General features: G+C 46.2%; 1 protein-coding gene across 1 annotated transcript; it reads left to right on the top strand.

Moving 5' to 3' along the window:
* The first annotated feature begins 215 nt into the window (after positions 1 to 215).
* Positions 216 to 9,942, top strand: tp53inp1 (tumor protein p53 inducible nuclear protein 1). The gene is made up of 4 exons (XM_030370207.1): positions 216 to 440; positions 2,084 to 2,439; positions 5,369 to 5,924; positions 6,080 to 9,942. Exons 2-4 carry the CDS (start codon positions 2,313 to 2,315, stop codon positions 6,327 to 6,329), a joined length of 933 nt encoding a protein of 310 aa, XP_030226067.1. The 5' UTR covers positions 216 to 440; positions 2,084 to 2,312; the 3' UTR covers positions 6,330 to 9,942.
* The last annotated feature ends 6,911 nt before the right edge of the window (positions 9,943 to 16,853 follow it).

Below are 16,853 nucleotides of genomic sequence, written 5' to 3'. Positions count from 1 at the left end.
ATATTTGGCTTTGGATATATAAAAATAAAAAAATATTTCCTAATATATACATTTTTTTTGCGAGGCACTCCCAGAGCCTCACGGTGCTTTGCCAAGGCATGCCCTTTTCTGGAGTCTGTCACGTGCGTTGGTGACAGTCACTCAGAGCGAATAGCGACCACTGATTGGCTCTGTGATTTACGACTCGTCCCTCCCATAGGCGGGCGCACCGATCAGCTGTACTCCACAACAATAACAAAGCTAGCAGTTGGGACTTCGGAAACGGCGAGAAAAGTAACGAACATTGACTCCGAATGTATAGTCCCCAATAAAATATTTTTATTTCTTCTGTGAAGAAACCACGGTCTTTATATTATCCAAACAAGTAATCTACCTCTTTAACAAGGATTTATATTGAAAATCATTCGTTTTTTAACAGTTTACATTTTTCCTTGCCGCAGGTGAGTGCTTGTTCTTTGTCTCTTTAACGATCACCTTTTATTTTTGACCATTTAATAAATGATAACTATTGTTTCGCATCGATCCGAGTGTGGGGGGGGGGGGGCGACCACCTTCGGAAGTGAACGGGTGCTTTTATGTTGAACAATAGATCCGAGAGGCCTGCTCAGAAATGTTCGGATATCGATGCGCTATTCGGCCGATCAGCCCTCATCATGCACAGGGTTAGGTAGAGCAAACCCACGGGAAGGTCTACCGCTTAAAAATAACGAGTTGGTTAAAATAGCACGACATATAGCTAAAGAAAACTTAACGCTAAACAAGCTGCATTACGCCCAACGAGTGTAGGGTTACAGAGCAGCCTCCTCCTCCTCAGCCCGCCGCCGAACCCAGGGGAGGCGGTCCCTGGCCCGGCCCAGACACCACCCGATATGCTCTGCTATTTTAAATTTTGTCCGGTCATCACAGTCATTAATCCTGTTAAAATCAGGTATTTCTGGATCCAGACATGCCCAGTACTTTGGTCGTTAAATGCCCACCGTGCGTGAGCGTGCTTGCCTTGCATCTTCTCCTCGCATACACTCACGACAGAATGTAGACCATTACGTAATGTATGTTGTTGTACCGACCTTGGCATGTAAACACAAGGCCTGCTGTTGTTTAGCCACTCGGGTCATGCTAAACCATCTTTAACGCAGAGCCGACATTGTCCTGGATATATAGGGCCTCGGCTGTTCTCGGTTGTGCAGCACATCATTATGCAGAAGATGATACTAAACCGGTGCTCGCCTGTAATCGCATTAAGTGCAGCGCATCCAGTCAGTGGCCTCTTGAATCGAGGCAAAAAACAGCGTGAATGAATCGCTTTACAGCGGAACAGGTGCAGAAGATTAAAACTCTGCTGTTAGTCAGGACGAAGGCCTACTAACTGCCATCCTTGTCCGCCGACCCCATAGCCCAGCTGCATCGGATCGGCCCCTTTATAAACCGAGTAGGCTCAAGCTCGTGCCAGCTCTGCCAACTGCAATGTCTGAACAGGCGTACAGAACCTGACAGTCAACCGCTCGACGGACGGCAGATGACACACGGGATTCATTATTATCTTTAGTTGACTAATAACTACGCAGCCTTCTTTTTACGCTAATACGTATTCTTCTCGGGTAGTTGAAAAGTAGAAGATGACCCATTATTGGTGTCTGCCTCTTGCTACCCAGACCTGAAGGACAACAAAGACATCGAAAATAAAGGCTCGATTATGTGTTTTGCCCGGATGGTTTTGGATATCTTTTGTTATCTTTCATCTTAAAATGTACTTCGCACACCTCCATGTAAATGTAGGCTGCTGCATGCAAATAAGCTCAAGAAACGGATTTAGGAAAAAAATGCTTTACTCCGTATCAGCTGTGCCCATTGGCTATAGATAAGTGTGCAGGTGTGGGCGCCATGATATGGATGTGATTTTTTTTTTTGATAATGCACCACTGTGTGTCATAATAGCCATAGGGGTTTCCTGATAAGGCAGAATCCGTTTTAAACATGTTATAAACATGTTATTGTATCAGATGGTGTTGTGTATTTAGATCGTCAACGTGACCCTTTCCTACGTCTGATTGGTCTGTAACCCAAACACTCTGTCTCCACGCAGGGCCTTGTTGTACTGTATCTTGCACTGATTAAGGAGACGCCTGGGCCTGAAGAGAACATGTTCAGACCCTGCCCTCTTCTGAGCCTCGTATGATCCCAGACCAAAACACATTGATGCACTTTAGCACCTTCCACGGAGCCTCCTCCCAGCCAAGGAACCGGCAGCTGATGAGCCAGAAATCCGGCCCCCGCCCAAACCCAGGCCCCCGCGCGCCCCCCAAGGCCCCGGGATGTTCCAGAGGTTCGCCAGCGCTCTGTTCGGGGACGATGAGGACGATGTGAGTCGCCTCGATCGGCCAGGACAGAGTGAGGAAGACGAGGAGGAGCATGACGATTGGATTCTGGTGGACTATCTGGGTGAGTGCCTCGACACACACACACACACACACACACACACACACACACACACACACACACACACACACACACACACACACACACACACACACACACACACACACACACACACACACACACACTCTTGTACAACTAGTTTAACTGAAACTCCAAGCATCAAGCATGCTTATTTTTTATCTACATTCATTGTATTATTGTCTTTCTGCGTATTTCTGCGTGCGTACCTGGTGGCGAGTAGGACAGGAGACTAAAGGCCGTTACGTTGGGCAGTTGGGAACACAAAGTCCTGTAATTACACACAATGCCAGAGAGGCCGGCAACAAATATCCCAGTAGACACACGCAAAGCATCACAGACCGCCAGGAGCCCAAGCACAAACGTAATGTGCCCCTTGTTTTATATAGATTGAGACAGACAAACCTCTTTGTGCCTCCTCCCTGCCCATGTTTCCCATTTTCAGATAAACACACCCACACACACACACACACACACACACACACACACACACACACACACACACACACACACACACACACACACACACACACACACACACACACACACACTTTACAGAGAACGTTGTATAACTAAGTAAAGCCATTAATAAGGCATTCACAGGGCTCAAGTGGAAGCAGACCTACAGTACCTAGGGGTTGACCAGGGTAACATCTTGGCAAGGTATTCAGTCTGGTCCAGACTTGCCCCACCACCACCTCCCAACCCTCCCTTATACCCATCTGACCCCATCTCTAGTTTCAACGGACTGTGAATATCCTCAGATGCCCACCACCCCATCCCCTGTTGACCTCGGAGGTAGTGGGAGGGGTCTCCAATTGTGGTGGGGAGGGTCTTCTGTGCCTGTCCCTGAAACTCCGCTCGTTGGAGCGACCAGGTCAGACAAAGCCCCAGAGAACCCCGGGGGGTTAAATATAGCCTCCCGTGTGGCCAGAGGTAGCTGGCCAGAGGTAGCTGGCCTAGCGCGTACATTTATGGGAAGGCGATCTATTATAAGTGCTGCGCAGGAGCTCAAAACAGCCCATGACACCTGTAGTGCAGGTCTGGGTGTTCAAACTTGGTGCTGCCGTCACACCTGAAGGATTTTACAGTAATAATACCTTCTAAAAACAGCCACTGGGTTAGTTTGCTGAGCAAATAGCCTTGTGGCCATTGTGGATTGTGGTGAGTTGAAGTGGAGCGTCTGTTTACCTTTTGTGGAGTGTTTTCCCAGCTCCCATACTGACGCGCAGCGCTCCCGCTCCCTCTGCTAAGGTCTTTAACTCGACACCACTGACTCCAGCACCACCCGAGAATCGCTTGTTAATTAGTGATTGATCCAACCTGCCCTCCCCTAGCCGTTATCTAGGGAAGGGATCTGTGTTGCACTGCATACGTGTCGGGTGCCCTGCATGTCTGGTGCCCTGCATGTCTTCCTTCCATTTAACCCTGTCACGGATATATCATCGGATATCATGGACATCAAAAAATTGTCATTTCTCTTTACAACATTTTTTTTGGAAGTCCTTTAATGCAGAATACCTCCTTGCACATGTTCTGTTCCCCAATAGCACCTGTTCATCAGCCCTGTCCGCATTCAATGCACGACACAGGATCACAGCCATCCACCAGCCCTCTTACCCTACAATGCTTTGTTCTGGAAGTATAGGCTGCCTTCTCTGTGCATGCGTGTTTAACAGCTGTCTCTGACACACACACTTGACAGGATTACATGCTAATTGCTTGGGACAGGGTTTAGGGAGGCAGTTATCTGTTGGGAGTGCCCTAGTGTGGTGCTTGGGGACAGCACAGCATCATCAACAAGGCTCCTTGCTTTTCGGAAACACAGAAGCTTGCCGGTAAACAAAGTGCCCTGTGCAGGCGCCACCTGCATGACGGCCTTAAGATCAGGCAGGCGGTGTCACGTGACACCACTGTGAGCTCTAAACAGACAATGGGATGAATAACAGCTGAATAATGTCTTACACACACACAAATCAACTTTTAGGTAGTTAATTAAGGAGCATGTAGGGCAAGGTATCCTGCTGAACTTCAGGTTTGACCCCATACAATTTCGGCTGGGAGTCCCCCTAACCACTGACGAGACTATCCTGCCCCACAATGCATATGGTCACACAAACATTTAGCACAGTAGCATAACAAATCTTCACAGAATCAGAACGAGGGCCATGGGTGTCTTTGTTTGCAAGTGTAAGTTAAAATGGAGGATCTGTGCTGGAGAAAGACAAGACATCCCTGTTTGATTTCAGTTCTGTTTATGGGCCTAGTGGGTTATTATTAGAGTCCTGCAGACCTCCAGCACTAGGAGCAGAACTCAAGCCTGGCTGTCCGCCACTGTCCACACGCATCTCTGTACGGTTGACGACCGCCTGTACTTCTACTACTACTACTTTTAAGTGGTTACTGATGGCCTGCACCCTGGGCATGTTAGAGTTGAAAAAAAACAAAGGCAAGGAGGCAGTACTAAGAGGGTCTGCCTTCATGTCTTGTAGTATAAAGCGCAGAGATAAAAAAAAATTCAGTCTGCAATGCCCCCTGCTGGTAAGGCGGCCTATAGGATATACTGAGATCAAAGTCCCTAAAGGTTGCGGTTCTGGCACTGTGTTTCTGGGTGAACCCTTTGACTGTGCCTTTATAGCAGGTAGAGGGTCTGAGTACGACTGGAACTGCTACACAATTTTGGCACAGAGCCAAGTTCTGGCAAATGTGGATTTCGGATTTTTGTCCACCACACGTATAAAACAAAAGTTTAAGGGATTCTAACCGATCATATTTTTTGTGGGTACCATGGTACACCAGCTCCCTTTACTTTGACTTGATTTTCAGATATGTCCTGTTTCCATTGGTTTGTGATCCGTACATGTGATCCATTGGTTTCCTTTTCATTCGGGTTCATGTTTGTCTCTCTGTGCAGGAGACGCGAGGGCAACCTCGGGCGGTGCTGGCCTGGCCGGTGGTCCCGCTGGGCCTGCAGGCCAGGACGAGGAAGACGACGAGGAAGACCTGGTGATGATCCCCTCGCCGATGGCCACGCCCAGCGTCCGATACGCCTCCTGCACCTCCCTCAACTCCATGGCCGACACCGACGCAGAAGGGGGGCCCGAGGACGAGGCCGACGACGAGGGGGAGGACGAAGAGGAAGACGAGGAGGAGGAAGAGGAGGAGGATGGGGGTTTCCTGCGTCTGGGGGCCTGCGCCCTGGAGGAGAGCTGGTTTGTGACCCCTCCCCCGTGCTTCACGGGCCGGGGCAGCAAGAACATCCAGCTGGAGACCAGTCCCCTGGAGAACCTCCTGATCGAGCACCCCAGCATGTCCGTCTACGTGCACCACAGCCCCCCGCGGCTCAGCCTGAAGCCCCTGCCCCATTCCCTCAACCTGGAGGTGGACCGCAGCCTGGGCCTGGCCGGGCCGCCCTGCTCCTCGCCTGGGAAGGAGAAGGGCCGACGCTCCCTGGACAACCCCCGCCACCGGTAGGACTCATGTTTTTTAGCAGCATTTATCCAAAGCCTCCTTAATCATTAAGTCAATTATTAAAGTGAAATAATAGTTATAGTTATAGTCATAGTAATAGTTAATTACTATTCAACGTACTGAGCGCTGTTCTGCTCTACGTTGCCCCCTGCAGGCCGGAGGTAGCAGACAGCCAGCGTCGCCCCAGCCTCCACGCGACCTGCTTCGCGGCGGCGCTCTCCGCCCGGGCTAGCCTGCTCCAGCAGCAGGGGCAGACCCGGGGCCGGCGGGCCCAGCGCAGCCAGCCCCTCTCCCGCAACGCCATGCGGCGCGGCAACCTGCTCTGCCTACCGGCCGCCAGCAAGCAGGGCAGGGCCAACACCATGTACCTCCACCAGCCCAACCAGAGACACCTCAACTACTGAGGGGTCCTGGGGCCGCAGCCCACCGTGTTGTCCTCATTGCAATCACCATCATCATCACCATCATCATCAGTTCCCAGCGTTCAACCAAGAATACAATCCAGTATGAAGATCATGTCCGTATAGGAAAGACACCATAACCAGCCTTCTGCCAGAGAAAGAGCCATGTCGTACACGACCAAAACAAAACACACCAATGCACGTCTTTCCATCTGGTTGGTCTACCATACTTGAATTTCTGGCTTGGGACAATTTAGAGGAGTTAGATCAGATATATTGGTGGGCTCGGTTAGGCTCGAAACAAGGGAAAATAAACAGAACTCACAGGCTAGCGGCTAAAAGTGAATTTACTGTGCAAATGTCCATCCCTCCATCCATCCATCATACATCAGATTAATTCCTAAAAGAAGGGATGTGAGAAAAATGTCTGGCATTCTAATCACCCCAATCCATCGCCCATCGTTTTGATACACCGGCCATTTTGTCAGTCTCAACTGTCCTGAGCCCACCTCCCAGGAAGCAACCTGTTCTTCTTCATGGACTCCATAATTTTTAGTATCAATGCTGTAGGTCACTTTAATTATTGGCACATACAACGTCTCCATACCAGGACAGCCACAGATAGATCATGTTATAGGAGTTTGGGGGAGGGCTTGTGGTGTCATTCAGAGGTTGTATAGAATCAGGGGGATGAGGGGGCCGCAATACGTTTGGCAACGCTCTGGGGAAACTTGATTGGACAGCAGGAGGCTTTTACTTTAGTTAGGCTAAACCGCCCTTTTGTTTCTTATTGTGTGTTAATCCCAAATTGACTAGATCTCGCCTTCTCCCCTGCAGCTAAGGTAGTGGGAAAAACACAGTATACAATCAAATTGTTCAGTGCAATACGATACATAGAATCACAAGGTCAAGTGTGCACCAGCAGCCACTGTCGGAGATTAGGGAACAACAGGGAATCCTGTTGTTAGAAAGATGCAGCAGACAGTTGGAAGGAGTGAATCGGGCAGGCCATTCTCAGCTTAAGACCAGGGCTGGACTGAGATCTGCTCTGAGACCGGCACCATGGAGCAGGCCTAAAGTCTAATCTCTCCTCCTGAAAGATTGAGTTTTAGAGGCTTTCACCTCACTCTATAGTTGCTCTAGGCATCCAGTGTCGCTTGCATCCTCTTTGCGTCCTTCAACGTTTATTTATGGACATACTTGACATCGACAAAATGACCCCTCTCAGGCGGGCTCTCCTTGGGCTTTTAGGTGAAGAACGCCTTGGACTTCTTAATTCAGTAATCTTTGAAAATATTTTTAAAAAATAAGAGGTAAATATTACTGGGTTAAATATCACTTAACACATTGTTTTAAATGGTAGCTTTGAGAAAAAAAGAAATGTAAAAACGTATTTAAAAATGAAAAAAAACTTCCAAAATATTTTTGAAAAGAAAAAAATATTACATATCAGTATGAAGATGGTATATATGAGTCTGTTATCTTGAGTAGGTATGTTTGGTCATGTTTGGTTATATCTGGTCACGTTAGTATGCAGCTTGTTGCATGGTCGTAGAATTGTTAGCGGTGGGTAAAAGAAAATGAAAAAATATTTTTTTCCTTATTATTCTCATTACTATATTGTTGTGTTCTATAAAAGTATATCTGCAGTCCACTTCTCAGGGTCACGGACAGTCACCAATACTTGATGGCTGATAATTGTCTCACATGGGGGCCTTCCAGACTCTGGTCCCAGTTTGAGATCCCTAATAAAATGTTAGTAATCAGGGATCGTCTCCCTGCGCGTCTCAAAAGATTTGATTGGTCCCAGGACTGTGAAAGTAGATTTCTTAAGCTCTCAATCAACTGTAAGATGGAGGGAAATGGTTGGTCTTTTATCAACGTGTATCTGTTTTGTTTGGTGTACCTCATATGGTTAAGAGTTGTAATTGTATGCCTTTTATTTCTTTTAAGTTACTAACCTAGTTCACATTTTCTGTTGACCGGTAAAATATTTGAAAACCAAAAAAGTTGCAACTATCTTTAACTTTAAAGTACTCGTTTGTACTGTAGTTACTTTGTTATTTTTTGCTTACTATGTCTGGGCTAAAGGGTGGTTGCTGTGTGAAAACAAACAATAGTCTTTCAGGATCCCAGCAACACTGCAAAAAAATATGTCTATAATCATCTTAACCGACCACTGAATCAGGTATTCAGTCTTAAATGTACCTTTTCTTACAAGTAGCACTACATTACATTGAAATAGCAAATTCCCTTCTTTTTTAAAGCAATTTCTCAGCTATGTGACCATGACAAGTGAATGAACAGAATCTAAAAAAAATATTTTGTTACACTTTTTTATTTCTTTAGATTACTGGGCTCATTACAAGATTTAATAATTTAGTACGGACACCATTTGAAGTGGAAGTTCTAAAACTCCAAGTCAGTCCAAGTCCAGTCAGTTATTATCCATATTCATGTTTTCTATTCAAATCTGTTTGCTTGTTTTTCTTACATTGTCCACCTCTGTGATCATAGCACATACCTTTTAAAAAACTAAAAAAAGAAAGCCTAGCCCATGTGTATTAGAGCATGGCACATAGGCAAAAACAAATTGTGTTATGTGTTAGTATGGTTGAGTGTACATACATGTATTGCTCCTGGAGTGACTCTCACTGTTGTATTGAATCTTTTCGTTTTGAAGCGTACATGTGATCAACCTTTTGTGGTCGTCATAGAGCCGTCTTGATCTTTTCACATTGCGTTGGAATGTTTTAAAAAATAATAATTACAAGTTGTGAGGGACAGGAGAAAAAGAAGCGTTGCTTGGCGATTGTCTCCTACTTTTTTGTTTTTCTCCAAGGGAATTCTGGGAGGAGGAGGAGGCCTATTTTGAACTCTTCTGTCCACCGCTCAATGGTCATATGTGGATCATGAAACCAACAGGGATTTGTATTGTTTTTGTTCAATGCCTTTGAAATTCTGCCGTCACGGATCACGTGCCTTCCCGGGGACAAATCATTGTCGTCAACAATGTGTCACTGAAGAACTTTGAACTCAACGTTGTGTCCTGAATTGGACACACACACACACACACACACACACACACACACACACACACACACACACACACACACACACACACACACACACACACACACACACACACACACACAAACGGACAAACAAATGCTCAACAGATCTACAGACGTCAAAGCTAAAACTATGCACCACTGGAGGTAGCTTTCTCCCTCTCTGTGACCCCCCCCCCCCCATGAATCCTTGTACAGCTTTTATAGACAAACAAAACGATGTAGCAAGCCCGTTTCCTCTTGTTTTCAAATACGTGTGAAGAATATTTTGTGGCATTTTTGTTTCTCATCAAGTGTTACTTTTTTTGTTTTGCTTTTATGTAGTTTACTGGAATAATACAGCACTTTGCCAAAAGAAAAAAAAAAGTTGTGGGATTATGGTTTTATTTATCAACATATCTGGTCTTTTGTGTTTTAGACATGTGACTGAACAGTTTGTTCTGTCATGGTAAGAAACGGAAACGTAGGGTCATCTATGTTCAAACTATTACAGTTAATACATGTGATCTCTGAATGACTTACAATAAATGTTTTCATACACATAATCCTGTGTTTGTTTCTATTGAAAGTATTGAAAAAAATCAGTTGGGTGTAAATGGGCCCCCGAATCTTTACTATAGTTGTCCCTTCCCCCATTCCCTTAATAATTGCACACTGTGTTTAAAATCAAGTGGCAGCCATGGAGTTTGACTAGTAAGACAAGCCTAGCTGTAACTCAGAGGTTCACATTGAATTGCTTCATACTTGCCCAACACATTAACTGCTGCTTCCAACCCAACAGCTGCGGTTCACGTGCTTCTACATCAGTGGAAGGCCAGCCTTTTCTGTATTACTAGAACTCATGTTAAATGAGGTCTTCTTTTAAATAAATCAACTTTCAGTCTTCACAAATCTTTATCCCATGGCTCCATAAGACCATGAAATGAACCAAACTTTGACCCCGCAATGTCTCTGTAGCATTAAAACCCCAGTGGCAGAAATACAACAGCTTGGCTCAGATATGGAATACAGAAATATAAAGATTGGACCAATCTTTCATTTGAAATGTCTAAACAAACCTCCCCTGTATGGCCTGTGGGCTGAGTTGTGGAGCTTTGTGTGGTCATATGTGGTGTAAATGGGAGCGTAGGTGGAGCAGCTGCCTGGAGACCTCTCCCTCCGGCCCAGGGGAGACCCCCCAGCATTGACCCACCAACTGAAGGAGATGATTTGTCTTAATGAAATGTGCTAGGGTTAAAGGGGACATATTATACCACCAGGTGTGAGTGTGATTAGCCTTACAAGCCGTTTCGAAAAATCGGCCTCATATGAAATCACTAGTGGGCGTGTGATGTCATATTGGGCAGATTTTCGAAACAGCTTGTGTTACGTACAGTGTTCTGTATGTCTTATATGTTATACATGGTATAGGCCTACATGTATTGTGTTCTGTTTTGTGTAGTATGTTTGTGTTGTTGTTCTGTCTCCTCCTCCTGTTTTCATTCTCCAAGTTCTCAGATGTGCGCACCTGGTCCCGATCACCAAATCACCACACCTGTTCCAGATCTCCCATCAACCATTCCCCTTTAAATAGTCCTGTGTTTGTTTGTCAGCAGGAAGAGCTTTGGTTTGAGCTGTGGCAGAGCTTTGGTTGAGCTCTGTTTGCTAGTGCTTGGTTTCTTTGTTGGTTTATTGTATTGTCTTTAGTTGTTACACGTTTGTTTAAACCTTACTACTTTAGTTGTTAGCAGCCTACTTTAGTTTTGTCTTTGTCTTTGTTAATTATTTTGTTGTGCACACAGGGTCAATAAGGACAGGTAAGATACCCTGGGGTTTACATATTTCATACACGTATGTTTACCCGTTGTTAATACCCTAGGTTAGAGTGAGCACCACCCACTGTACTTTTTCGGTGCAAAGCACCTGTCAATGGGGGGTTGGGTTTTGTTATGTTCTTTTCTTTGGTGCCACTGACAGTCCTTGTTGATCCCTGTGTTGCCTTGTTTTGTACATAAACACTTTATATTGAATACACCTTTTGTCTTGGATTTTGTGTGACTGCACCCTCACTTGCCCAAACCTGTTGCCCTTATGTTGCGTCCTACTCCGAGCCACCAGGGGGGGCGTAACATAAATTGGGGGCTCGTCCGGGATCCTTGATCCTTTTAAGCAACGGGTTTGATGAGTGTTGGTGTGCAGTGCACACGTCAAGTAGGCTGGTAGTGTTGGTTAGGTTGGTAAAGTTTTGGGTAAGGCTATTTGAGGAAAAATGAGTTTAACCTTGAGGGATTTCTTACTGATCCTTCTGTGGATCAGATTGATCGCTGCAGAAAAAAAGATTTGTATGCCATTGCGGCACATTTTTCATTTGAAGCATCAGCAGGTCTGCTTAAAGCAGAATTGAAAGAAGCTGTTGTACAGATGTTAGTACACGAAAAAGTGTTTGGTACTGGCAGCGGTGCGACTGCTAGTGAGCCTACTATTTCCCCATCCTTGTCTTCCAGCTCAGAGAAGGAGAGCAGGGAGGAAGTAGTAGTTGAGAGAGGGCTGGTTGAGAGTAGGCCAGTTCCTGTAGATACAGACGCTAATGTGGAGTTTAAGCCTCCTCATACTGTGCCCCGATTCTCTCCATTTTCCTTACCTAGGGTAAGTGATGATGCCCGCCATAGGCTACGCATAGCGCGTTTGCAACTGGAGGCTCAGGAAAAAGATAGAGACGCAGAATACAGTCACAAGTTGGCTATTCGGAAGATGGAGCTAGAGATGGAGGCGGACACCGCCAACCGCAAAATTGAATTGGAGATAGCTGCAGAAAAAGAGGTGAAGCTTAAGCGCCTAGAATTGGAAGCTGCTTCTCTGAGTTTAGCTCAATCACCTGGTCATAGGTCCATACATTCTGGTCCCTCTGCGCCTACGAGAGGTTTTGAGGTGAGCAGAAATGTTGTTTTGGTACCTCAATTTCGTGAGGCGGAAGTAGATGCCTATTTTACTGCGTTTGAGCGAGTTGCCACCTCACTGAAATGGCCAAAAGAGGTCTGGTCGATACTGCTTCAGTGTAAGCTGACAGGTAAGGCCCAGGAAATTTATGCTGCACTTTCTCTAGAAGAGAGTTTATGCTATGAGAGTATTAAGACAGCTGTGCTTCGTGCCTACGAACTAGTGCCTGAGGCCTATAGACAGAAATTTAGAACTTTTAAAAAAATGTCTGATAAAACCTTTGTTGAGTTCGCCCGTGAGAAGGAGACTTTGTTTAATCGATGGTGCAAGGTAAGCAACGCGGTAGATTTTAACACTCTGTCACAATTGGTTCTCATTGAAGAGTTTAAGAATAGTCTGCCTGATCGTATTGTGACGTATCTCAATGAGCAAAAGGTAGGGACATTAGCGGAGGCTGCTGTGCTTGCCGATGAGTTTGTTTTATCGCACAAACAAACTTTTGTGAGTCCCCGTTATGAGAGTAGGTCTTTTACTCCTTCTGCCTCGGCTAGAAGGCCGTCTAGTCCTCCACGTCCATTGCCACTCCGCTCCACTGAGGAACGAGAGTGTTTCTATTGTCACCAAACAGGTCACGTAAAGAATGACTGTTTTATGTTGAAACGCAAGCTGTCACAGCCAAGCAAACGACCAAAAGAGGTTTTGTTAGTGCGAACGTTGGTGGGTCCAGTGTCCCTAGCCCCGGAGATGGAGGGTGACAACCTGGAGCCCTGTTATAAACCGTTCATGTTGGACGGGTTGGTTTCTCTCAGCGCAAATGCGTTGAACCAGTGTCCAGTGCGTATCCTTAGAGATACTGGTGCAGCACAGTCTTTTATCTTATCGGAGGTGTTACCTTTTAGTAATGACTCGTTAAGTGGCTCTAGTGTGCTTGTGCAAGGCATTGAAATGGGGTTTGTGTCTGTGCCTCTCCATGAGATACATTTGTCCTGTGACTTAGCAAATGGAGTGTTTAAAGTGGGTGTGCGCCCGTCTTTGCCTGTTAGAGGCGTCACATTTCTACTAGGGAATGACATCGCTGGTGGCAAAGTGATGCCAGTTTTAGAAGTTCTAGAACGACCTGAGATTTTGCAGCCTGATGTGTTGGCTCAGGACTTCCCTGAAATGTTCCCTGTGTGTGTGGTCACTCGTGCTCAAGCACGTAGTTTGGGTGAAGCAGTTGTTTTGTCGGATACTCTCTTCGAGACTGAGTTGACCGGCCAGACTGTTTCTCCACCTGTGTTTCCGCAGTCTACTGCTGAGCCGAGTGTCCAGCCTAAGGTTCAATGTGATACTTCCACCAAAGAGACAACTAGGTTGCCTATGATTAGAAGTAATCTGATTGCTGCTCAGAAAGACGACGTGACTTTGGTGAAGTGTTTTGATGCGGCTCTTGCTCCAGAGAGCGCTAAAAATAAAGAAAGTGATTATTTTGTTTAAAATGATCTCTTGATGCGGAGATGGAAATCTCGCGCTGAGTTTAATAATGACTGGACTAATGTCTTTCAAATTGTTGTGCCTACACCGTACCGACAGTCCGTTCTATCTCTGGCTCATGAACATCTCTGGTCTGGTCATCTAGGTATTACAAAAACCTATGACCGAGTGTTGCGACAGTTCTTCTGGCCAGGTTTGAAGCGAGATGTGTCGTTGTTTTGCCGTACATGCCATGTATGTCAGGTCACGGGGAAGCCTAACCAGGTTATAAAGCCTGCGCCTCTTCACCCGGTCCCAGCTATAGGGGAACCGTTTGAGCATGTACTTGTGGATTGTGTTGGCCCTCTGCCAAAAACGAAATCCGGTAACCAGTTCCTGTTGACCATAATGTGTGTAGCTACCCGGTACCCTGAGGCGATCCCTCTTAGGAGCATAACAGCTCAGTCAGTGGTAAAGGCCCTGATCAAGTTCTTTTCTACTTTCGGGCTCCCTAAGATCGTGCAAACCGATCAAGGTACCAACTTCCTTTCGGGTATTTTTGAACAGGTTTTAACATCACTGTCTATATCACACAGAATCTCGAGTGCTTATCACCCGGAGTCACAGGGCGCGCTCGAAAGATGGCATCAGACTTTTAAGTCAGTGTTGCGGAAATATACCATGGAGAGTGGTAGGGAGTGGGATGAAGGAGTCCCTGTGGCTTTATTTGCAGTTAGGGAAATAGTGCAAGAGTCACTAGGATTTAGTCCAGCAGAGCTGGTATTTGGTCACACAGTGAGAGGCCCTTTAAGAATGTTGAGAGACCAGCTAACTGGCGAGAGTTCGCCCACCCAGCGAAACGTTCTGACCTACGTGAGTCGCTTCAGAGAACGACTGCACGAGGCTTGCAGTATCGCTAGGGAAAGTCTCTCTGTTGCACAACAGGGCATGAAGCGGCATTTCGATAAGAAAGCACTTCCGCGGTCTTTTCAAGCAGGTGACTTGGTTTTAGTGTTGCTGCCCATTCCAGGTAGTTCAATGAGTGCACGATTTTCAGGACCGTACACTATTGACAGGAGTTTGAGTGAGACTGATTATGTAGTGAGAACCCCTGATAGAAGGCGGAAAACCAGAGTGTGTCACATTAACATGTTGAAGAAGTACTACACTAGAGGCGACGCTCAGCTTGAGACACGCAGTGCGCCTCTTGTAGCCACTGTTGCGGCTGCGGTGTCAGTAGCTGTGAGCCCTACGGCAGTGAGTGATGAGGATGGCCTGAGTTTGCGCAATGCCCAGCAACAGACCCCTCGGTTGACAAACTCAGAAATGTTGTTAAAACTACCGTCTTTAATGCATCATTTAAGCAGGGAACAGGAAGCTGACCTACTCTGCCTTATCTCTGAGTTCCCCTGTCTGTTTGGAGATGTGCCTACCCGCACTACGGTGTTAGAGCACGACATAGATGTGGGTGAGTCCAGACCGACTAAACAGCACCCATACAGAGTAAATGCCTACAAGAGATCTCTGAGGAAGAAAGAGGTTGATTATTTATTGGAACATAATTTAGCACAGCCCAGCTCTAGCCCATGGAGTTCTCCATGCTTATTAGTTCCAAAGCCTGACGCGACTGTCCGATTCTGTACAGATTATCGGAAGGTAAACAATGTCACTGTGCCAGACTCTTTTCCTATGCCCCGCGTAGATGATTGCGTGGATACCATAGGATCAGCTCGCTTTGTAACAAAGTTAGACCTATTGAAAGGTTATTGGCAAGTTCCCCTTTCACCACGGGCTTCTGCCATCAGTGCTTTTGTGACTCCAGATAATTTTCTACAGTATTGCGTGATGGCTTTCGGGATGCGAAACGCACCGGCCACTTTCCAGAGGTTGGTGAATATTGTGTTTAGTGGTGTGCCTAACTGTACTGCATATTTGGATGATGTGGTAATACACTCGTCAGAGTGGCCTGCTCATGTGGATTCGCTCAGAACCGTGTTTCAACGACTGGCTGATGCGTCTCTGACACTGAACCTCGCGAAATGTGAGTTTGGGAAGGCGACGGTGACCTACTTGGGTAAACAGGTGGGCGGAGGCCAAGTGCGTCCCTTGGAGGCCAAGATCGCATTTATTACGTCTTTCCCAGTACCCACCACTCGGCGGGAGTTACGCCGATTCTTAGGAATGACAGGTTAATACAGAGGGTTCTGTAGGAACTTCTCTTCTGTTGCAGCCCCAATGACTGACTTGATCAGTCCATTGGTTAAGTTTGTATGGTCAGATCGGTGTCAAATCGCCTTTGAATGCTGCAAAGCGTTATTGTGTAATGCCCCAGTACTGAGTGCTCCTGATTTTGATAAACCGTTTGCCATTGAAGTAGATGCGAGCTGTATTGGTGCTGGTGCAGTTTTAACGCAAATGGATTCTGAGGGTTTGGTCCACCCTGTAGGTTTCTTTTCAAAGAAATGTAATAGTAGCCAAATGCGCTACTCTACAATAGAGCAGGAGACGTTGGCTTTGCTGCTTGCGCTCCAATTTTTCGAGGTTTATGTTGGGTCCAGTGCGGAGCCTGTGGTGATTTACACAGACCACAATCCACTGGTGTTTCTGCATCGCATGCACAACCAAAACCAGCGACTTATGCGTTGGTCTTTGGTTATCACGAATTACAACCTGGTGATCCACCACAAAAAGGGCACCGAGAATGTATTTGCAGATGCTCTGTCTCGTGTGTAACTATTGTGGGACAGTAGTTACTGGGGGCAATTTTGATTGATTTTGCTTTTTATACTATTAAAGTTGGGTTTACGGGATGGTTTGAGGTATCGTCAGCCATGGGCTGACTCTTTATGGGGGGGAGTGTTACGTACAGTGTTCTGTATGTCTTATATGTTATACATGGTATAGGCCTACATGTATTGTGTTCTGTTTTGTGTAGTATGTTTGTGTTGTTGTTCTGTCTCCTCCTCCTGTTTTCATTCTCCAAGTTCTCAGATGTGCGCACCTGGTCCCGATCACCAAATCACCACACCTGTTCCAGATCTCCCATCAACCATTCCCCTTTAAATAGTCCTGTGTTTTTTTGTCAGCA

Source organism: Gadus morhua, chromosome 11 (assembly GCF_902167405.1).
Source record: "Gadus morhua chromosome 11, gadMor3.0, whole genome shotgun sequence".
NCBI classification, from domain to species: Eukaryota; Metazoa; Chordata; class Actinopteri; order Gadiformes; family Gadidae; genus Gadus; species Gadus morhua.
The sequence above is the reverse complement of the archived record's forward strand: the minus strand, read 5'-3'. Positions and strand labels throughout refer to the sequence as shown.